Consider the following 17000-nt stretch of genomic DNA (forward strand, 5'->3'; position numbering starts at 1 on the left):
TTAATAAATACGAAGTCCCCCTTAGAGGAAGGTTCTACTGTGGCCCGACCACGATTAAACCGAAGGGTATCAAATTCAGCAGCTTTACAAATGTCAGGTGATGCATCAGTTCTTATCGAATCCAATCTAAGCGGACCTCAAGACCAGCGCTCAACCCAGAGATTCATAAAGAATTAGAACGAATTCCAAACCCTAGCCCCGACGGTGAGCACTTGGCAACGGAAGATTTAGAACTATTGAGAGCAAGTTGGACGCTACCTAATTCGTCACGCCACGCCCCGTTAGGTTTGTCTTCAATGACAGCAAGAAGGCTCCCCAGAGCACGCGTCACTCGTTCAACTTGGCCGTTTGCCCTACTTGTACCAGTCGCGATGAAATGGAGACCCATTCCTTGCTCCTGACAAAAGCTCTTAAAATCTGAGCCAACGCAGCAACGACGCTGATCTGCGATGATTCCTTTCGGGGCTCCAGAAAGACACGCTGCTTTTTGTACGGCATATTTTGCACTTTTGGAATCAACTGACAAAGCATGTTCGAGCAAAACGTATTTGGTAAAGGCATAGACCGCTACCGAGCCACACTCCCCTCGGTCACTCCTCCCGATTTTGACGCCTTGAGTGAATTGCAGTCGGCAACCACAACAAACCCCTCACCATACAAATAATGACGAAAATGCTCTACAGCTTTTACGACCGCCAAAGCTCCCAACTCGTGCGAATGATAACGAGATTCCGCGTCAGATGTACGGCGGCCATAACACTCTACAACGTGCTCCGCTCCACATCCTTCTGAGCCAGCATCGGCACGCAGCCGCACCGGAAGCTCTGGGCCGAACACAGTCAGCACCCATTCGGACGCAAGAACGCCAACAATCCCGCGCCGCATCCCTTCACGTTCGACAGTCCAAGCAATTCGTCCTTTAAGTTTTGTAAGAGGGCACAGGGGACCGACTATCCGTGCGAACTCATTAATGATGTTGTAGATTTCATTAATCGGCATTTATTTCAATAGGGGGCGTCAGATTTGAAAACTCAATAAACTAACGATTAATAGACATATCGTTTTCGCTGAGAGTAACGCTAAGGCCGGTTTTTTTTCTTTTTTTTTTAAAGAAGATTAAACCGTATTAAAATATCAAATTGAGTTTAGTTGTCACCTACTACATAAAACGCTAGCCCTAAAATTACACTATCGATTTCTACCATAGCTGTAATGCTTTGCTTTGAGATAAACTTTTGACCACTCAATGCCCATAAACTGTACGTCAACTTGCTTACGTTTTACCAAGAATTAAAACCAGCAATGCTTTCTCGAAGTGATTCTTACGATAGCAGTAATCATTCAATAACCTTAGCATTATTAAAAGTGCCACGAAAATTGAAATTATTCATACTGTATACTGACGAAATAACGTTAGCCTTAGAGGGATTTCTCTCTATGCAGTACCGAGACAAATTACGGTTCATTGCAAGTGAAACAACGACTTGACCCTTTAAGATACCATAACACGTGACTCACGTGAACTATTTTCGATTTTACGTTTAGAAAAGTTTCAAAAAAAAAACGAACACTAATTCAGTAAGTGAATTGAGGGTAATACTCAGCAACTCAGATCGAATAAACTCAAGAGTAAATACCTGTGATCATCGCATCGATTACCTCGGCGTCGGTAGTTTCTTTTCGAATCCTCTAACAAAACGCATCCATACCGTTGTAGCGTACTCTGCATAGCAGCTCGCTTGGTCCGAAGTTTAGTTGTGCCATTTCTGCACATCATCCGCGTACCGAAATACGTTACCAAACGTATGGATCAGCTCCCACTTGCTTGAATGCAACAACCAGCTATCCGCCCATGTTTAAACTCGTCCTCGTAACTACAGCATAGCCTTCATTCGAGCTTCATGTGGAGGTATCATCAGCTTCGTAATATTTTCGTCCACGTTGGCGCACCAATCGCTGATGTCAAGCGGTCTCTCATCAGGTTATAAAGGTAGCAAGTACAAGTCATGGTGCCGCCGGAAGGGGTGCACCTTCCACCGATAACGTTGCTTTACCAGTTCTCGTTGCAGCAGTCTTAGTAATGTAGGTCAAGAGACCCATTACTTGTTCCATGATGAAAGTTGTGCCATTCTAAGATTCAGAAGTCTCTTGGGGCTGTTATCCCACTTCTGATGTAGGGTCAGGATGGCCCTCATCACAACTCATCTTGTGTGATGTATGTGGGTAAGTAGGTAGGCAGGTGGGCGTAAGCAGAAATATCACAAGTCCTTGTTACAATTACGGATGTTTAATCAGCACAGGGTTTATTAATCGAAATACACAGTCAAATGAGCAATGTACAGTCTAAGCAACACGACATCAACTTAATTATAACACTTCATTAAACTATCACTCAGATGCAAAGCGATTCGTCACAAGCGTGGTGTGCGAGCGCCGTCTCGAACAACAGTGTCTCAAGATGGCCGCTATCACAACCATCGACAATGACGCTTCGCTAGGCTGACTTTGACAGCTAAAAGTCAACCTGATGTCTGACGTCGACAGATGCGCCGTCAAGTGTAACATAAATTCTATTATTATTCGAATGTTGTTTTTAAATTGTGTCCAATGCCGTAGCAAATTTCGTGGGCAACTTCATTCTGTTAATTTTGTGTCACGGTGCGCGCGCATCGGGTAAAAGTCTAAAGAAGTATAACTTCAAAAACTTTCTAGATCATACGAAAACAACGTGGAATACGGTCTATAGGAGTAGGTCACTAAATGGCAAAAAAAAATCACCCAGTTATGAATACGATATGCAAACGCATACATATTTAAACATTCTTTTGTAGTAATATTAAAAGCAAAAGGCCAAGTCGAGGTTCGAGGTTGCGCCGAGTTTTATTGCATTTAAATTTTCAATGTTTTGAATTAGTGAGGCGTATAATCATGACAATTTTTCGAATCGGGACAAGATTTTTTTTAAATGATGTTTTCTTCCTTTCTCTTGCCTTTATGCGTTTATAACTAAATTTGAACGTGACAAAGCATTAACTATTATAGGCAATGAAGGCGTTTATTAATATAAGAGACTAAATAAATCTTAAAGCCTTAATCGATAGTTAGTCTAGCTATTTAAAGGGGGAACGCTGCCAGTATCTTCGGAACCTTCCCTAAAGGGACTCCTTTTAATAATACATTTTAGTTATTAAATTTTAAGGTTATTTATTGGTTTTCTGTTTTTTTTTTAATTTGTAATATATTAATGCTTTTGTATAAAAGGAATTTAGTTTATTTTTATGTTATTATCTACTATATAAAAATAAGTCGGGTTTACCTTCCTGACGCTATAACTCCAGAACGCACGAACCGATTTCCACGGTTTTGCATTCGTTGGAAAGGTCTCGGGCTCCGTGAGGTTTATAGCAAAGAAAATTCAGGAAAAATTCAACAGAAAAGCGGGATCACCAAACGAAATGTTACATAAAACCAAGCCATCTGGTGGCGAAACGGAGTTCGCCGAGTTTGCTAGTTATATTATAATATCATGGTGGTAAAAAAAATAGATTTAACTTCCTTTTTATATTCCTATTGATTTGTACATAATCTATCAAAACGCAATATAATTTTACATTAAGTTGACAAAATGTAATATAAATCCTTGTAATTTTTGAAGCTGGTCAAAGACGATCACTTAAGTGCGCTACAAACTAATATAAATTAATAAAAGTTTAACTATGTTAATAATTACATAAGTGCACATCAAAATGACATAGAAAAGGTTCTATTATGTTATGCTTGATTTAAAGGCTTGAATTCATAACCCCAATGAACGTTTCGAGCTGTAATACCGGTGCGGTTTGGCAATTTCAAAGTTGTTTCGACGTTTGATTGCGCCGTTTAATAACTGAAAAACTTTGCAATTACAGTTTTCGGAATAACCCTAGTAAAAATTATTAAGTTGACTGTATATTTAAGTCAGTATATGTTGGCTTAGTGGCTAAAAGATGCGACTATGGGCCAAATGGATTTTCATATATGTACTGTTGTAATATAGCGTTGTACCCTATCTGGCTGATACTTTATTACTTTCTGTTAAGTCAGCATTTCCTATCAAGAGGCACACACATTTGTCGGCTTATATTCTAATATTTTGTAAACCCTAATTGCTTATTAAAGTTCTGTTGTATCCTGAACATATTTTTCCTTTTTTTTTTAAACCGAATAACCGGGATTATGATTATAAAAGTAGGTACGCAATGAAGACACTCCCACGGTGAAAGCATTGTGAAACGATACGCGTTAATCTCAAAATTCTTAGAAATGTGTCGGTACAGAAGGCGGAACACCTAGGTACTTGTTAATAAATATTTTATTTTATAACATTAAATAAAAATGATTAAAGATGCGGATGCAATCTAGGCCAAGACCCTTTTAGGGTTGTAACTACTGGACTGGACTGTATATGTTGGCTATCAATACAATGAACTCAGCAGGAATTAAGACGTCGTGTGGCGAAAACATTCTTGTGTTTCCTTGATTCTTTGTAGTCAAGAGAATAGTCTCACAAGGATATAGCCTAAACTATAGAAAATTATTTTTTCACCGGATAAAATCACCTCCAGAATATTAACTATGTTTGTATTCCTAATTTATACTACAAAAGTTTGTATTTCAATTATCAAAAACAAGTTTAAAAGACGACTTTTCCAAGTAGCAATTTGTATTCGTGATACTCTTAGACGTGTTTTGTAAGAAAAAGCCTCTTTCGAACAACTTTTATTGAAATAGTGACCTTGTTCTCAAAAGAGTGGGGTAGACAGGGAGACATAAATTATTAGTATTGTAGCCCTCATGTTTTCCTTGTAATATTATTGACTAGCTGGCCTGGCGAACATCGTACCGCATAACAGTAGATTCTTTATTTTTTTTAAATACTTTTCTGCTATTCGGGACACCGGTCTATCTAGTAAGATAAAAAAAAAGAAAGTCTTATCAAGACAACAAATACATTATGTCAAAAAATAAAAATTTACCTTCCCGGAACCTCTCCACTAACACTTGAACTGTATGATATGGTATTAAAGTTCAAATTGACTTTTAAGTATTATTACGAATATTTTGTATGGGAATATAGAAAAGTGTTGTTTTTAAAGTTTTGAAATTTTCTATTCGTAAGAACCATCCTCGTACTTCAAGGAATATTATAAAAAAAGAATTGGCCAAATTGGTCCAGGCGTTGTTGAGTCATGCGCTTACCAACACATTTTGCGATTCATTTTTATATTATAGATATGCGACATTCATATTTTGTTATGCTGTCCTGGTACTGTGGCATTTTACGCTTACATTTTTGCTGGTCCAGTTAGGTGACAAATACGATGATGCTACGGTGGTTGCACTTACAAGATTGGCCCAACGCGTTGGTAACCCTTATGCCATCCTTCCATTTGACCTTCCGCGGGCTGTTCTTAGATTTAAGCAATCACGTTCTTCTGTTCTAGTCTTTATTATAAATAATTAAAAAAACGAACTAGGTATAAGGTACTACATTTAAAAATTATTTTTTATTAGTATATATATAACAGTATAACGTACTAAGATACTTTTACGATAGAGAAAGTTAATTGCGCATCAATTTATGTCTGAGTGATTCATCGTTTAATTGATTTAGACTTGTCGATATTTGGTCTGCATTGCTTACATTCAAAAATAGATTGCGCCTTAAGTAACCATAATCCGTATACCAGGAAAGTATGTCATAGTAATAATAAGCTTTATTTGCCTTGAATGTGATGTGATGGAGTACTTTATTTTGACAGTACATGCAAATAGGTTATAATAATATAATATAAAAAAGTTTCAACTGCAGTAAAAATCTAAACTCATAAATTTAAAGTAGTCAAATAATAATATGATTGCTAAAAAAAAATTAGTCGCGCCTTTAGGTCTGTTTTTTCCATATTTTTGTATCTGTTTTATAAGCATTTGATTTCTTCTAGGCAAGTAGGTAATCAGCTTTCTGTGTTACGCGTTTGTGACTGATTCTGTGATTTTTTGGGACCAAGGCATGCCGGATTCCTTACAATGTTTTCCTCCACCGAACGAGCAATTGTTACTAGCGCACATAGACAGAATATCCATTGGTGCACATCCTACGACCTCAGGGTTGCTGCTTAATATGATTAATTTAAATGTCAAGTAGTTATTGCAACAAATAAACATGTTTAGTCTGTTGCTACTAAGTTTCTGTTGAAGATACTTCTTCAACGTTAGAAACCGTTTAACTTTATCTGTGGACTGTGTCTATATTATGGACTTTATTCATAAACATAAACTAAATAACAACTAACAGTTGGAAATGTAAAATACAAGTAGTTTTGTCTCCCTTAATGGTATGGCTAATTGGAATCAAACAAATAATTATTATATGAACATATATTTTGGCGCAGACGTACAAAAAATCGATTGCAATTAACCTAGTAGATAAGCGAATTGGATTACCGCTATAAAGCTATAAATTAGCTAGCATGTCTGATGCTTGTTTCGTAATTAATTTTCAAATGTATTTCTATTTAATGGGACAAGAAAGTACCGGTAAATTGATAGAAAGTATTACAGATAAATAAAAAAAATGTGAGCCATCACGGGACGCCTGGCAGATGGGAAACATCGACATTATTTTGTAAAAGTAATATTCAGAAAAGAACAGATTGTGATAGGAACTAAATATGTCATAATGATAAAATAAAATATTACGATTTCCAGATAACGATGACTATTTATTGAATAAACATTTATTTTCATTAAATACAAAAAATTACGAATTTATTTCAAATCGTGACTACTTAATTCGTTTAATCAGTGACTTCGAAATACACACACCGTACACACTACTGCATATAGACTGTATATATATACCATCATATAGCGTGGCGACGCGTCGCCATGGCATGCGTCGCCACGCCAGAAATCGGTTTTACGTGCGGCTATAGATGTTTCACAGCAAAAGTTAATTATCGCTGGCTGTCTGTCGCATTGTATCCCTTCATTGTGCTGGCCACAATTTGATTGTTTTAGGGTTTGTTGCACTAACAAGCGTCGTATCTCAATGGGTCATTGGGCAGACACATTTCTGCCTCTGTTTCATTATCCTTTATAGGCATGAAGGTAATCCAGCCTTCTGTACCTGACATTGTCAACACTAGACATGCCGGTTGCCTTGCGTTGTTTTCGTTCACCGTACTAGAACTTTGTACTAATATATCCTTTACAAGCTATTGCGACATTTTTTGTAGATATTGATATGTTCTTTAATATTGTCGACCATTTTTTTTTTGTTTTATCATCATTAGTATATCACCTTGGGAAACATTATTGTAGTTTTAGTAGGGATCCTTATTTTTTTTGTTGCAATTAAAATAGCCTATATTAATCAGTAATAATGTAGCATTCAAATGGTGAAAGAATATTTAAAATCGGCCCAGTACTTTTTCCCCTTTATAATATTAGTATAGATTGTTTGTTTCTATGTTTAGTTACATTTATTTCGTCTTTTGAATCTAGAATAAAAAGAATGTGTGACGGTGAAATTTACGAAAGACGTTATATAAAGTGTTTCAGCCGGCACTTTACTGAACGAAACGGGCAAGCGTCACAGCTTGTCCCATTTATGGCTAGATTCAATTAAATTTATAGCCCAGAAACGCATTCATAAATATTGAGCTATAAATACAAAATGCGTTCAACTTCGTAGAAATGATTGATTTTCGATATGTTCTATTTGCTACTGTGAAATTAAAGTTGTATGTAGCAGAACTGTGTTGGTCTAGTGACTTCAGCGTGTGACTCATCATCAAATTTATAGATTTATAGAATTATTTAATACTAGTGGACCCGACAGACGTTGTCCTGCATGATATTTCAAGCGATTAGTAAAGCAAAGTATGAAAGTACCGACTGCAGCGCCATCTGGCGGGCTGATTTGTGAATCTAAACCATTCCCATTGAACACACACAAAAAATTTCATCAAAATCGGTCCAGTCGTTTGAGAGAAGTTCAGTGACATACACACTCTCAGAAGAATTATATATATAAAGATAATACGTATACTACCTTATTTATTAATACGACAAACTATTAAATTGTAAGTTAAACATTCATAAGCTATAGTAATGCAACTAAGAACCTTCATGGTTGACTTTTCTTCGTTTATGGAAGTCGACATTGGAAAGTGTTTTGATATTCACGAGTGGTATTACAACGAAACATGCATAGCTACGAGCTATCTTAGTTACGCTTATGAAAATTATAATAAACTTTATTCTGACTCCACTTGCAAATAAATTCTGACCTTCTTACTAAATAAACCTTCGTATTATTAGTTGAAATATAGTTTCTAGATTGTTCCTTACGATTTGTTCAAATTGATTATGACTTTATTTTATGGAACTGCCTTGCTATTCTGTAACTCACTTTTTATGATTTGGCATTCTAAAATGACTGCTTCACGAGTGATTAGAGCGCGACCGCCGCTGTGAAAACCGCTGTGTGAGTTCGAAAAGTGAATTACAGAATCGCAAGGCTGGGCGCAAACTGGAGTGAGGCTCACCTGATGTTAAGTGATTCCGCCCATGGACGCGGCCAGAGGGCTCGCAAGTTCGTATCCTAAGTCGAATTGTTTCGAAAAAACTGGATAATTTAATTACCAATTATTTCCAGATACACAAAACAATGGATTCGAAATCATTCAAGCGGTTAAAATAAGTGAAAATGCATATAAACGTTTAGTATGGATACATTGCACGTTGGACATGGACACAGTAAGGGATCCAGTAGGAGTCAGTCCCCGTCTACAGTGGATCTGGCTAGAGATCCCGCCTTGACTGATGATGCGTTGATACGATCGAGGGTCCAGTCACCGTCCACGGTGCATCATGTCAATGTAAGTACCGAAACAAATTAAAATAGTTTTAGCAGGTAACGGTGATATTACGTCTGCCAAGAAGAAGAAAACCAGACATAGTTATCACTCGGACTATATAACAGGATATGATGTCAATGTCAGATGTTTAGTGGCGAGAGATTCTCCTGAGATTTAGAAGACAGTTTAACAACTTATACTATGTGCGCTGTAGTGTGCGACACGAACGGTACCGACTTCTTCAAGTCACCATGATGGGCAAGGTCGAGGGGAAAAGACGCGCTGGCAGGAGGAAGTCGTGGCTCCGCAATAGCAGAGAATTGACGGGAGTGGCCAGCGTAGAACAGCTGATGCGCTTGGCAAAGAATAAGAAGAAGTATGACGAGCCAACCTCCAGTAGTGGAGAGGCACTACAAGAAGAAGAAGAACCATGGTGCGGGTGACAGTTGCTTAATTTTTCTTTCAATTTGATTTAATTTTTAGATAAGAACATTCTGGCTGGGTTAAATTTAAGTTACTACAGTTATTAATGATTTAATATATTACGAATGTGGTACAGCTGAAATACTAAGTCATAGTTTGTAAATCGCGGCAACTTTCAACTTTCGTTACCGAAACTGTCACCCGCAACATGCTATAGCTGCTTTGTTAGTCCACGGATTTCCTTTGCTAAACTAAGAACAAAATTTAGATATGTTCCTATGGTCACATGTTCTAGGAATATAAGCAATCTAGCTAATCACATACTGAAATCAGTTGCCGAGTAGTTGTAGGAATAATACAAAATTCATTTTAGTATTAACTTTATCGAAAGGTCAATGGCAGATAAATGTAAACGGAAATGATCTTGACAACTTATCTTAAATAACACAAAATGTGTCTGTGTTTGAACATTATTCCTTACCTAATAATTAACAAATACCTTCTATAATTGAATTTTCAGGATTCATCGTCCCGTCACGGAGAGCCTCGTTCTCATCACGTAAAGTCACATTCCAGGGATCTCGGTACCAGCCCCCTTTCTGCTAACACAACCGGAAACACGTCACGAGAGTAAGTTTCAATTCCGTATATAAATGTATATGTTAACGTAAAATTGTAAACACCGTTAGATTGTAATCTATCTCGCGAGATTATAAACTGTCGAAAGATTGTGAACCTCAGCTTACTGCTTACAATTTAACGTATTATTATTCGGTAGATTGTACTACAATAACTTAGTTATCATTCAAACTTCTTTGGTCAATTACAGATTAATTTTACTTTCCAACAATTTCATATAAATACCGAATAATAATACGTTAAATTGTAAGCAGTTCGTTGAGGTTCACAATCTTTCGACAGTTTATAATCTCGCGAGATAGATTACAATCTAACGGTGTTTACAATTTTACGGTGACAGCTCCATTCCCACTTTGCAAGGCGATCACTGCAATCCTATTTTCTTTAACACCCTATTCCATATTGTAATTTGATAATGAACACAAAAAAATATGTAAAATGGTGCAAAATCGAAAGATTTTTTAAAATAATATACGTGTTTCAGATTCAAAATAATTGAAATTATTAAAATAATTAAAGTTGAAAAAAATTCATTTTCATTTGTAACAGAACTTATGGCCCGACTATACATATATCAAACCGAGTCTATCTTGTTAGATGTTTTGTCGTATATATTTTTGTCTGCTTAGACTACATTTACGAAAATGTTATCGCCAGACACAATAATTCTATATTTTTAAAATGACCTAATACTAATCCCTATTAAATAACGAAAACCCCTAAATCGAAAGAGTGAACACTGAACAGGAAGACCGAAAACAGGAAAAAATCGATTATGAATTAACTCACTTAGAATTACGTAATTTTATAATATTAAGGGTCTGTTTCACAATGTATGGATAAAGTACCAAATAGCTATGCAACACATAAACTATTTGGAAGATAAATTGTGCTATTTGACATTCATCGGACTCATAACTTATGATGGACTTTATGTGACGAATGCGCTATCTGACAGTTGTGAAACGCAACAATAGTATTTATCCTACAAATAAGTAATAAATAGCTAATTTAGAACTCATGTAGAACTTATCCGTACATTGTGAAACAGACCCGAAATCAATTAACTCGTAACTTGACATGCACTTTTCACCCGATGCAGTTTAAGCCAGTTACAGTTTTAATTGGAGAGGCTATTGAAACCTCTCGGTATTAGCAACTTTCTAGTATAATACGAATTTGCGTTGTTACAATACTTTTCAATTTCTAGTATTCAGTACAAAGTACAAATTTTATTGACTCTCATATCGTAACATTACAATTACGAACTTCAATCCACAATTAAAAATAACAATAATTAGTAATTTATGATTTTTTTCATTACAAAACCAAGGGAATTTCATCAATTTTTTGTTAGAAAATACTGCAAAAATAGTTGAATTTGTGGCATACTTGACTTCCTTGAGTGCTATTTTGGCGTCATTTATACCTTTTACTATATAGAATTTAGTTTATAATTTTACTTCGAATGGGCTGATAATAGTGTAGTTGCTAAGAATATTTTTTAATAAATCAAGACTAGTTATCATTAATCGATATTAGAGTTATTAAGTATTAAAAATTTAATTTATAACATTGTATATCCGAATCTGAACATTCCTAGTTATAAAAAGACTTTTGGACAAATAAATTTAAATTATATAGTGTACTCATGTAAATACATACACTATTCCTAGCTAACTTAGTAAAATAATATTTTGACTGGTTTTTATCGACAAAGTGTGAATGCGATGCTTATGCGATCTATCCCCTATTTGCGTTTGATCCACGACTTTTTGGCCACCCTGTATATGTATACTATAAGAGAATTTTATAACCTATTGGTTCTCATGATATAAACTTTAAATTTCAGATTAGAAGATTCGCCGCAAAAGAAGAATATTTCGAATATAATCCCCGGAGACTATGTCACCGCCGTGTACAGCCCTAATGTGTCATATGCCCTTTCCGCTGATGAATATGGCTCACCGGCTTACAGAGGTAGAAACACATGATTACAGAGGTTTTCTCCGACCACGTTCATGTATGAGATTAATATAAAAGCAACACTATCCTAATGGTAACTCCTGGTTTGACATCTAGTGTTGCACTAGTTGAAAGTTAACATATAAATCCTCTTTTGATATGAAAAACGAATTAAAAATACCATATAAACTTCGCTTATCAATGAAACCTCCATCAGTATTTCCACTGTACTAAAGTAATCTTTTCTCTCTTTTCGTCAAACTGTTTTTACGTTATAATGAAAAGGACAGATCTGTGTTGTATATTTTTTAATTGTTTTCCAAAATTCATGTCAACTTGACGACTCATTGGTCTAGTGGTTAGTACCCCTGACTGCGAATCCATGGTTCCCGGGTTCGATCCCCGGCTGAGGCGAACATCGATGTGATGAGCATTTGGTGTTGTTCTTAGGTCTTGGGTGTTTAAATATGTATTTATATGTATATCTATCTATAATATGTATGTATATCCGTTGCCTAGTACCCATAACACAAGCTTCACCAGCTTAGCATGGGACTAGGTCAATTGGTGTGAATTGTCTTTAAAAAAAATAAAAAAATAAAAAATAAATAAAAATGTTGTTTTCTTTAAACGCTTATTTTATGAGTTAGTAAATGTGTGTTTAATATACTTTTCAGGTCAAGATGGGGATTATTTAACGCAAGGATGTAAGTAATTCTACAATCAAATATAATGATACGCGATAATGAGTAGTGATTAAGTGTTGTGTTAAAACGACGCTGATAAAAAAAGGCTCTACAATTATAAGTGCAAGTGATCAGCCTTCTATGCGTTCGATTTAAGGCTCAACTCACACTAGCGCACAGAAAGATCAATTATAGCATATTCATCTGTATTCTGACGGCTCATTGGACTAGGGGTTAGTACCCCTGACTGCGAATCCATGGGTCCCGGGTTCGATCCCCGGCTGAGACAAACATCGATGTGATGAGCATTTGGTGTTGTGCTTAGGTCTTGGGTGTTTAAATATGTATTTATATGTCTATCTATCTATAATATGTATCTATATCCGTGGCCTAGTACCCATAACACAAGCTTCACCAGCTTAGCATGGGACTAGGTCAATTGGTGTGAATTGTCCAATCATATTATTATTTTTTCATTATTAAGAAACTTCGTATTATTGAAATGTGTAAGCGCGCACATTAATCGGGCGCAGTGACGAACTGTCTTCGTCAGCTTCTGATATTAGATCATACATAGTAAGATCGATATCAACCATTGTATATATTCTGATCCTAGCCTTTTGATCAGGGTGCGCTAACGCGAGCATCGGCTCGCGACGCCTCTGCGCCAATGTTGGTTGAACTTTAGACATACTCTTTTCCACAAAAGAGTAGAACAAAGGCTTTAATTGTATGAACAAGTATTACTGTATAGATAATCCATTGGTTCATTGCCGTGTGTCGAACTGACCACTTTAGAGTTTAAAATTGTGTCTAGTATTAGACAAAAACATTAAAAAATATTTTTACCATTAGCAACTGCTCCTTAATGTTATTATAATTTCAGCGGAAGATAGTGAAGGCAATGTGGCGTCTGCTAAGGCACAGGCTGCCATTGCGCATCTCAACAGCAAGATCGAAAGAACGAAGGATCTTATACGGCTCGAACAGACTATAAGAGATGGTGAGTAAAGGCGAGCTTTGACTAACTGATAGTTATTATTTTTATAATGGTCTATAAAAATCAGTTTTAATTGTATATAATATTATTTGTAATTAAAATTTGGCCTATGTATGCTGTAACTGTAAATAAATCTATTTTAGTATTAAGGAACACGTTTTCATAGATTTTCACATAGTAGTCTTTTAAATTTGAAGATATAAATGTATATTTCTCTTGAACAGTAGTATTCAAATGTTGATTTATTGTTATAAAGCAACATCTTAAATACTACTTACACCTATTCACACATTTTAAAATTACTCGGTCGCTGTCGGTGTATCGCGCATCTTCAGCTGTTTTGAAACAGCTACGTGAGCCGTGTCAGAAGTTGTTCAAGTAAAATCTGAACATTTGATTATTTTTTAACCTTAGTAATAATTTCTCTTCACATTATTTTGTCTCAAGTGCTGATATATCGCTTGATTAAAACAGATAATGTAAACGAGTACCTGAAGTTAGCAGCGAATGCAGATAAGCAACAGTTGCAGCGGATCAAGGCTGTGTTTGAGAAGAAAAACCAGAAGAGCGCCCTCTGTATTGTACAATTGCAAAAGAAACTCGAGGGATATAACAAACGGATTAAAAACTGGGAGGTAATCTTGTTGTCTATCTTTTCAAATACGTACATGAGATAATATGTAATTTATTTATTGGATAAATATTTTATTACCTAGGTAAACACTGAAAATGTTTAGAAAATGAAAAACGGCTTTTTGGGAAGTTGTCAATACTTTTATTGTTTTTTGAAGTAATCTCCGTTCCTCTCTACACATCATACAATTGTAAATAGTAGCACGAGATGGGGCTTCATTAAGAAATGCTAATCGCAGCCTATCATATCTTTGTTTTTGAGTAAGCCCACAACGAAAGTCATAATAAATCAGTGACCGAAAATTTTCTCGCGTAAGTTCACAAAAACAAATGACAAATGAATGCAATATACTTCATTAGGTTACCAAAGAGTTCTAAAATTTAAAAAAAGGTTTCATTAGCAATGTTTCAATTTTTAAAAGGCCGGCAACGCACTCGCCAGTCCTCTGGCATTGAGAGTGTCCCTGGGCGGCGGTATCACTTTACATCAGGTGAGCCTCCAGACCGTTTGCCCTAAAAATAAAATAAATAAATAATAAATATAATTTCGATTTCTTTTCACTGAAATTATTGACGCCATATACGCCATTATTATATAGTTACTAGCTGGTTCGGCAAACACCGTTTTGCCATGAATATTATTTCTAGGCAACATTTTTTTAGTTCAATAAAAATAACTATCTACTATAATAAAAAATAGGGGTTGATCGTAGAGGGTTTAGGGTAGAGGAAAAAAAAAATTATCTTAAAATTAAAAAAAAAATTAGTGGTGGACTACCCTCAACATTTAGGGGGATGAAAAATAGATGTCCGATTCTCAGACATACCCAATATGCACACAAAATTTCATGAGAATCGGTCAAGCCGTTTCGGAGGAGTTTACAAACACCGTGACACGAGAATTTTATATATTAGAAGACAAATTCCAGAACTGTTATTACATGTATGAACTACAATATATTTGTTACAGCAACATGGTACAAGCGGACAATCACACAGACAACCACGGGAAGTGTTACGGGATATGGGGCAAGGGCTTAAGTGAGTTACAAATAAATCTAATAAAAACTAAATGATAATGCTACGTTGCTATATATAAAATTTATTTCTATAGAAATGTGGGCGGTAATATACGCGACGGAATCACTGGTTTGGGCGGAAGCGTGATGGCGGCGCCAAGGGAATTCGCCCACCTTTTCTCACGCTCCAACCGCTTCGGATCCGCTGATAACATCGCGCATCTGGCCGGTCTGTAGAACTTATTATTAAAAAAAAAAATTCTCAACAATATATTTGACGAACGTTAATTAAATTTATAACAATGAAGACATTTATATAATGTATTGAAGCTGGTAATTTTTTTATCGAAGACAAATCTACTTTTTATTTTTCTTTATTTATAAATTCTAAAACATGCCCAAAAATACAGACAGTACAGATTGAACACATACACATCAATTATATAACAGCATTATTTTTTCTTAAAATTATCTAAAAAAATCCATGATTGTTTGTAACAGGGTAAAAAAACAACAATAAAATACACACTCCCTTTGGCAGTATTCAGTGTATTAATTTGGAAAAGAAAACCCCAAAATGCTTATTATTAGAGTAATATTATCTTAATGTACCAAGTAATGTGTCGTACATTACTATATAAATTGTTTAATGAATTTTTAGTTAGACACGTCTTAAGTGGTTTAAGGTCAATGCAAAAGATCGGTTACCATAGTAACGAAGTAACGACTAGTAGCAAACACTATCTTCAGTCCACGTGTTATAAGTCTGGTTATTGCTTAATGCAAACTATATAAAATTTCTTTGTATATATTTTTGTGAATTGTTTAACGGGTACAAGAGTTTTTTATTTACACATGAAGATGGCGCCACTAGTAGTAATAATCCCAAACTAAAAAAAATATATAGTACATATTGTTTGTTGTACTACACTGTTATGTGTGTATTATGTGTTATGTACACTAGTAATTATAAATATTATATAGTAATTTGGTTATTCTTATATATATTCGGGATATTAACAATAAAATGACCCATATGTATAAATCCTAAATATTCCATTTTGTCTCACAGAAAACACGGGTCCCTGTAAGTATCTTGTAGTGAAACGAATAGTTTAGAAATTATTTATTAAACAATACTAAAACACATTTTCTAATTGCACATTTAATACTAATCTAATTGGTTTTTTAAAATGGCAACCACATTAATTTCCTTACTACATTTCTGTACACATTGCACACTTATTAAATTCTTCATTTTACTAATATAACAAAAAGTTTCTCCGCGATTTTCTTATTATATATATCCTTATCCTAAAAATTAATCAGTATTGCTTCAAATTTCAAATATAACATGTGTAGGTGATATTTAACCTGAAAATAATAATTTAAAAAAAATCTTACAAAATACAGTGTCTATATTTCGACCCCATTACATTTCCCGTAAAAGCTTCATAACATTTAATCAATAATTGTGTATGGGCAGAAGACTCACAGGTAGATATAGAAGATTGACTAATCAATTCTTTTCATCATTGAAAATAAGTCATAGTCGATTTTTCATCTGCATCTCGACATAATGTCTGCTCTTCATAACCCTGACCTCTAACTATTGGGGAGATTCGAAAGGGTGTTAAAACTAGTTGCTTTCACAAAAACTCAAGTTTGGATTGAACACTATAATTTAAAAGTAAAATAAATTTATTCAGCAGCACAAGGTTACATACAATAA

At 35.2% G+C, this 17000-nt stretch overlaps 1 protein-coding gene across 7 annotated transcripts in view; it reads left to right on the forward strand.

Annotated features, from left to right (window-relative positions):
• Positions 1 to 17000, forward strand: part of LOC125057462 (transmembrane and coiled-coil domains protein 2-like) — a 46370-nt gene that overhangs the window by 20695 nt on the left and 8675 nt on the right. For 4 of the 7 annotated variants that reach the window (XM_047661180.1, XM_047661183.1, XM_047661184.1 and 1 more), the window contains exons 2-9: positions 8702 to 8924; positions 9847 to 9956; positions 11818 to 11945; positions 12608 to 12637; positions 13503 to 13619; positions 14091 to 14251; positions 15220 to 15290; positions 15364 to 15497. In XM_047661180.1, coding sequence (XP_047517136.1) covers positions 8772 to 8924; positions 9847 to 9956; positions 11818 to 11945; positions 12608 to 12637; positions 13503 to 13619; positions 14091 to 14251; positions 15220 to 15290; positions 15364 to 15497 — 904 coding nt within the window. In that variant the 5' untranslated portion in view covers positions 8702 to 8771. Of the gene's footprint in view, positions 1 to 8701; positions 8925 to 9846; positions 9957 to 11817; positions 11946 to 12607; positions 12638 to 13502; positions 13620 to 14090; positions 14252 to 15219; positions 15291 to 15363; positions 15498 to 16340; positions 16356 to 17000 lie in introns of all 7 variants that reach the window. The other 3 variants (XM_047661179.1, XM_047661181.1, XM_047661182.1) reach the window with 1 other exon arrangement.

Source organism: Pieris napi, chromosome 16, assembly GCF_905475465.1.
Source record: "Pieris napi chromosome 16, ilPieNapi1.2, whole genome shotgun sequence".
Lineage (NCBI taxonomy): Eukaryota > Metazoa > Arthropoda > Insecta > Lepidoptera > Pieridae > Pieris > Pieris napi.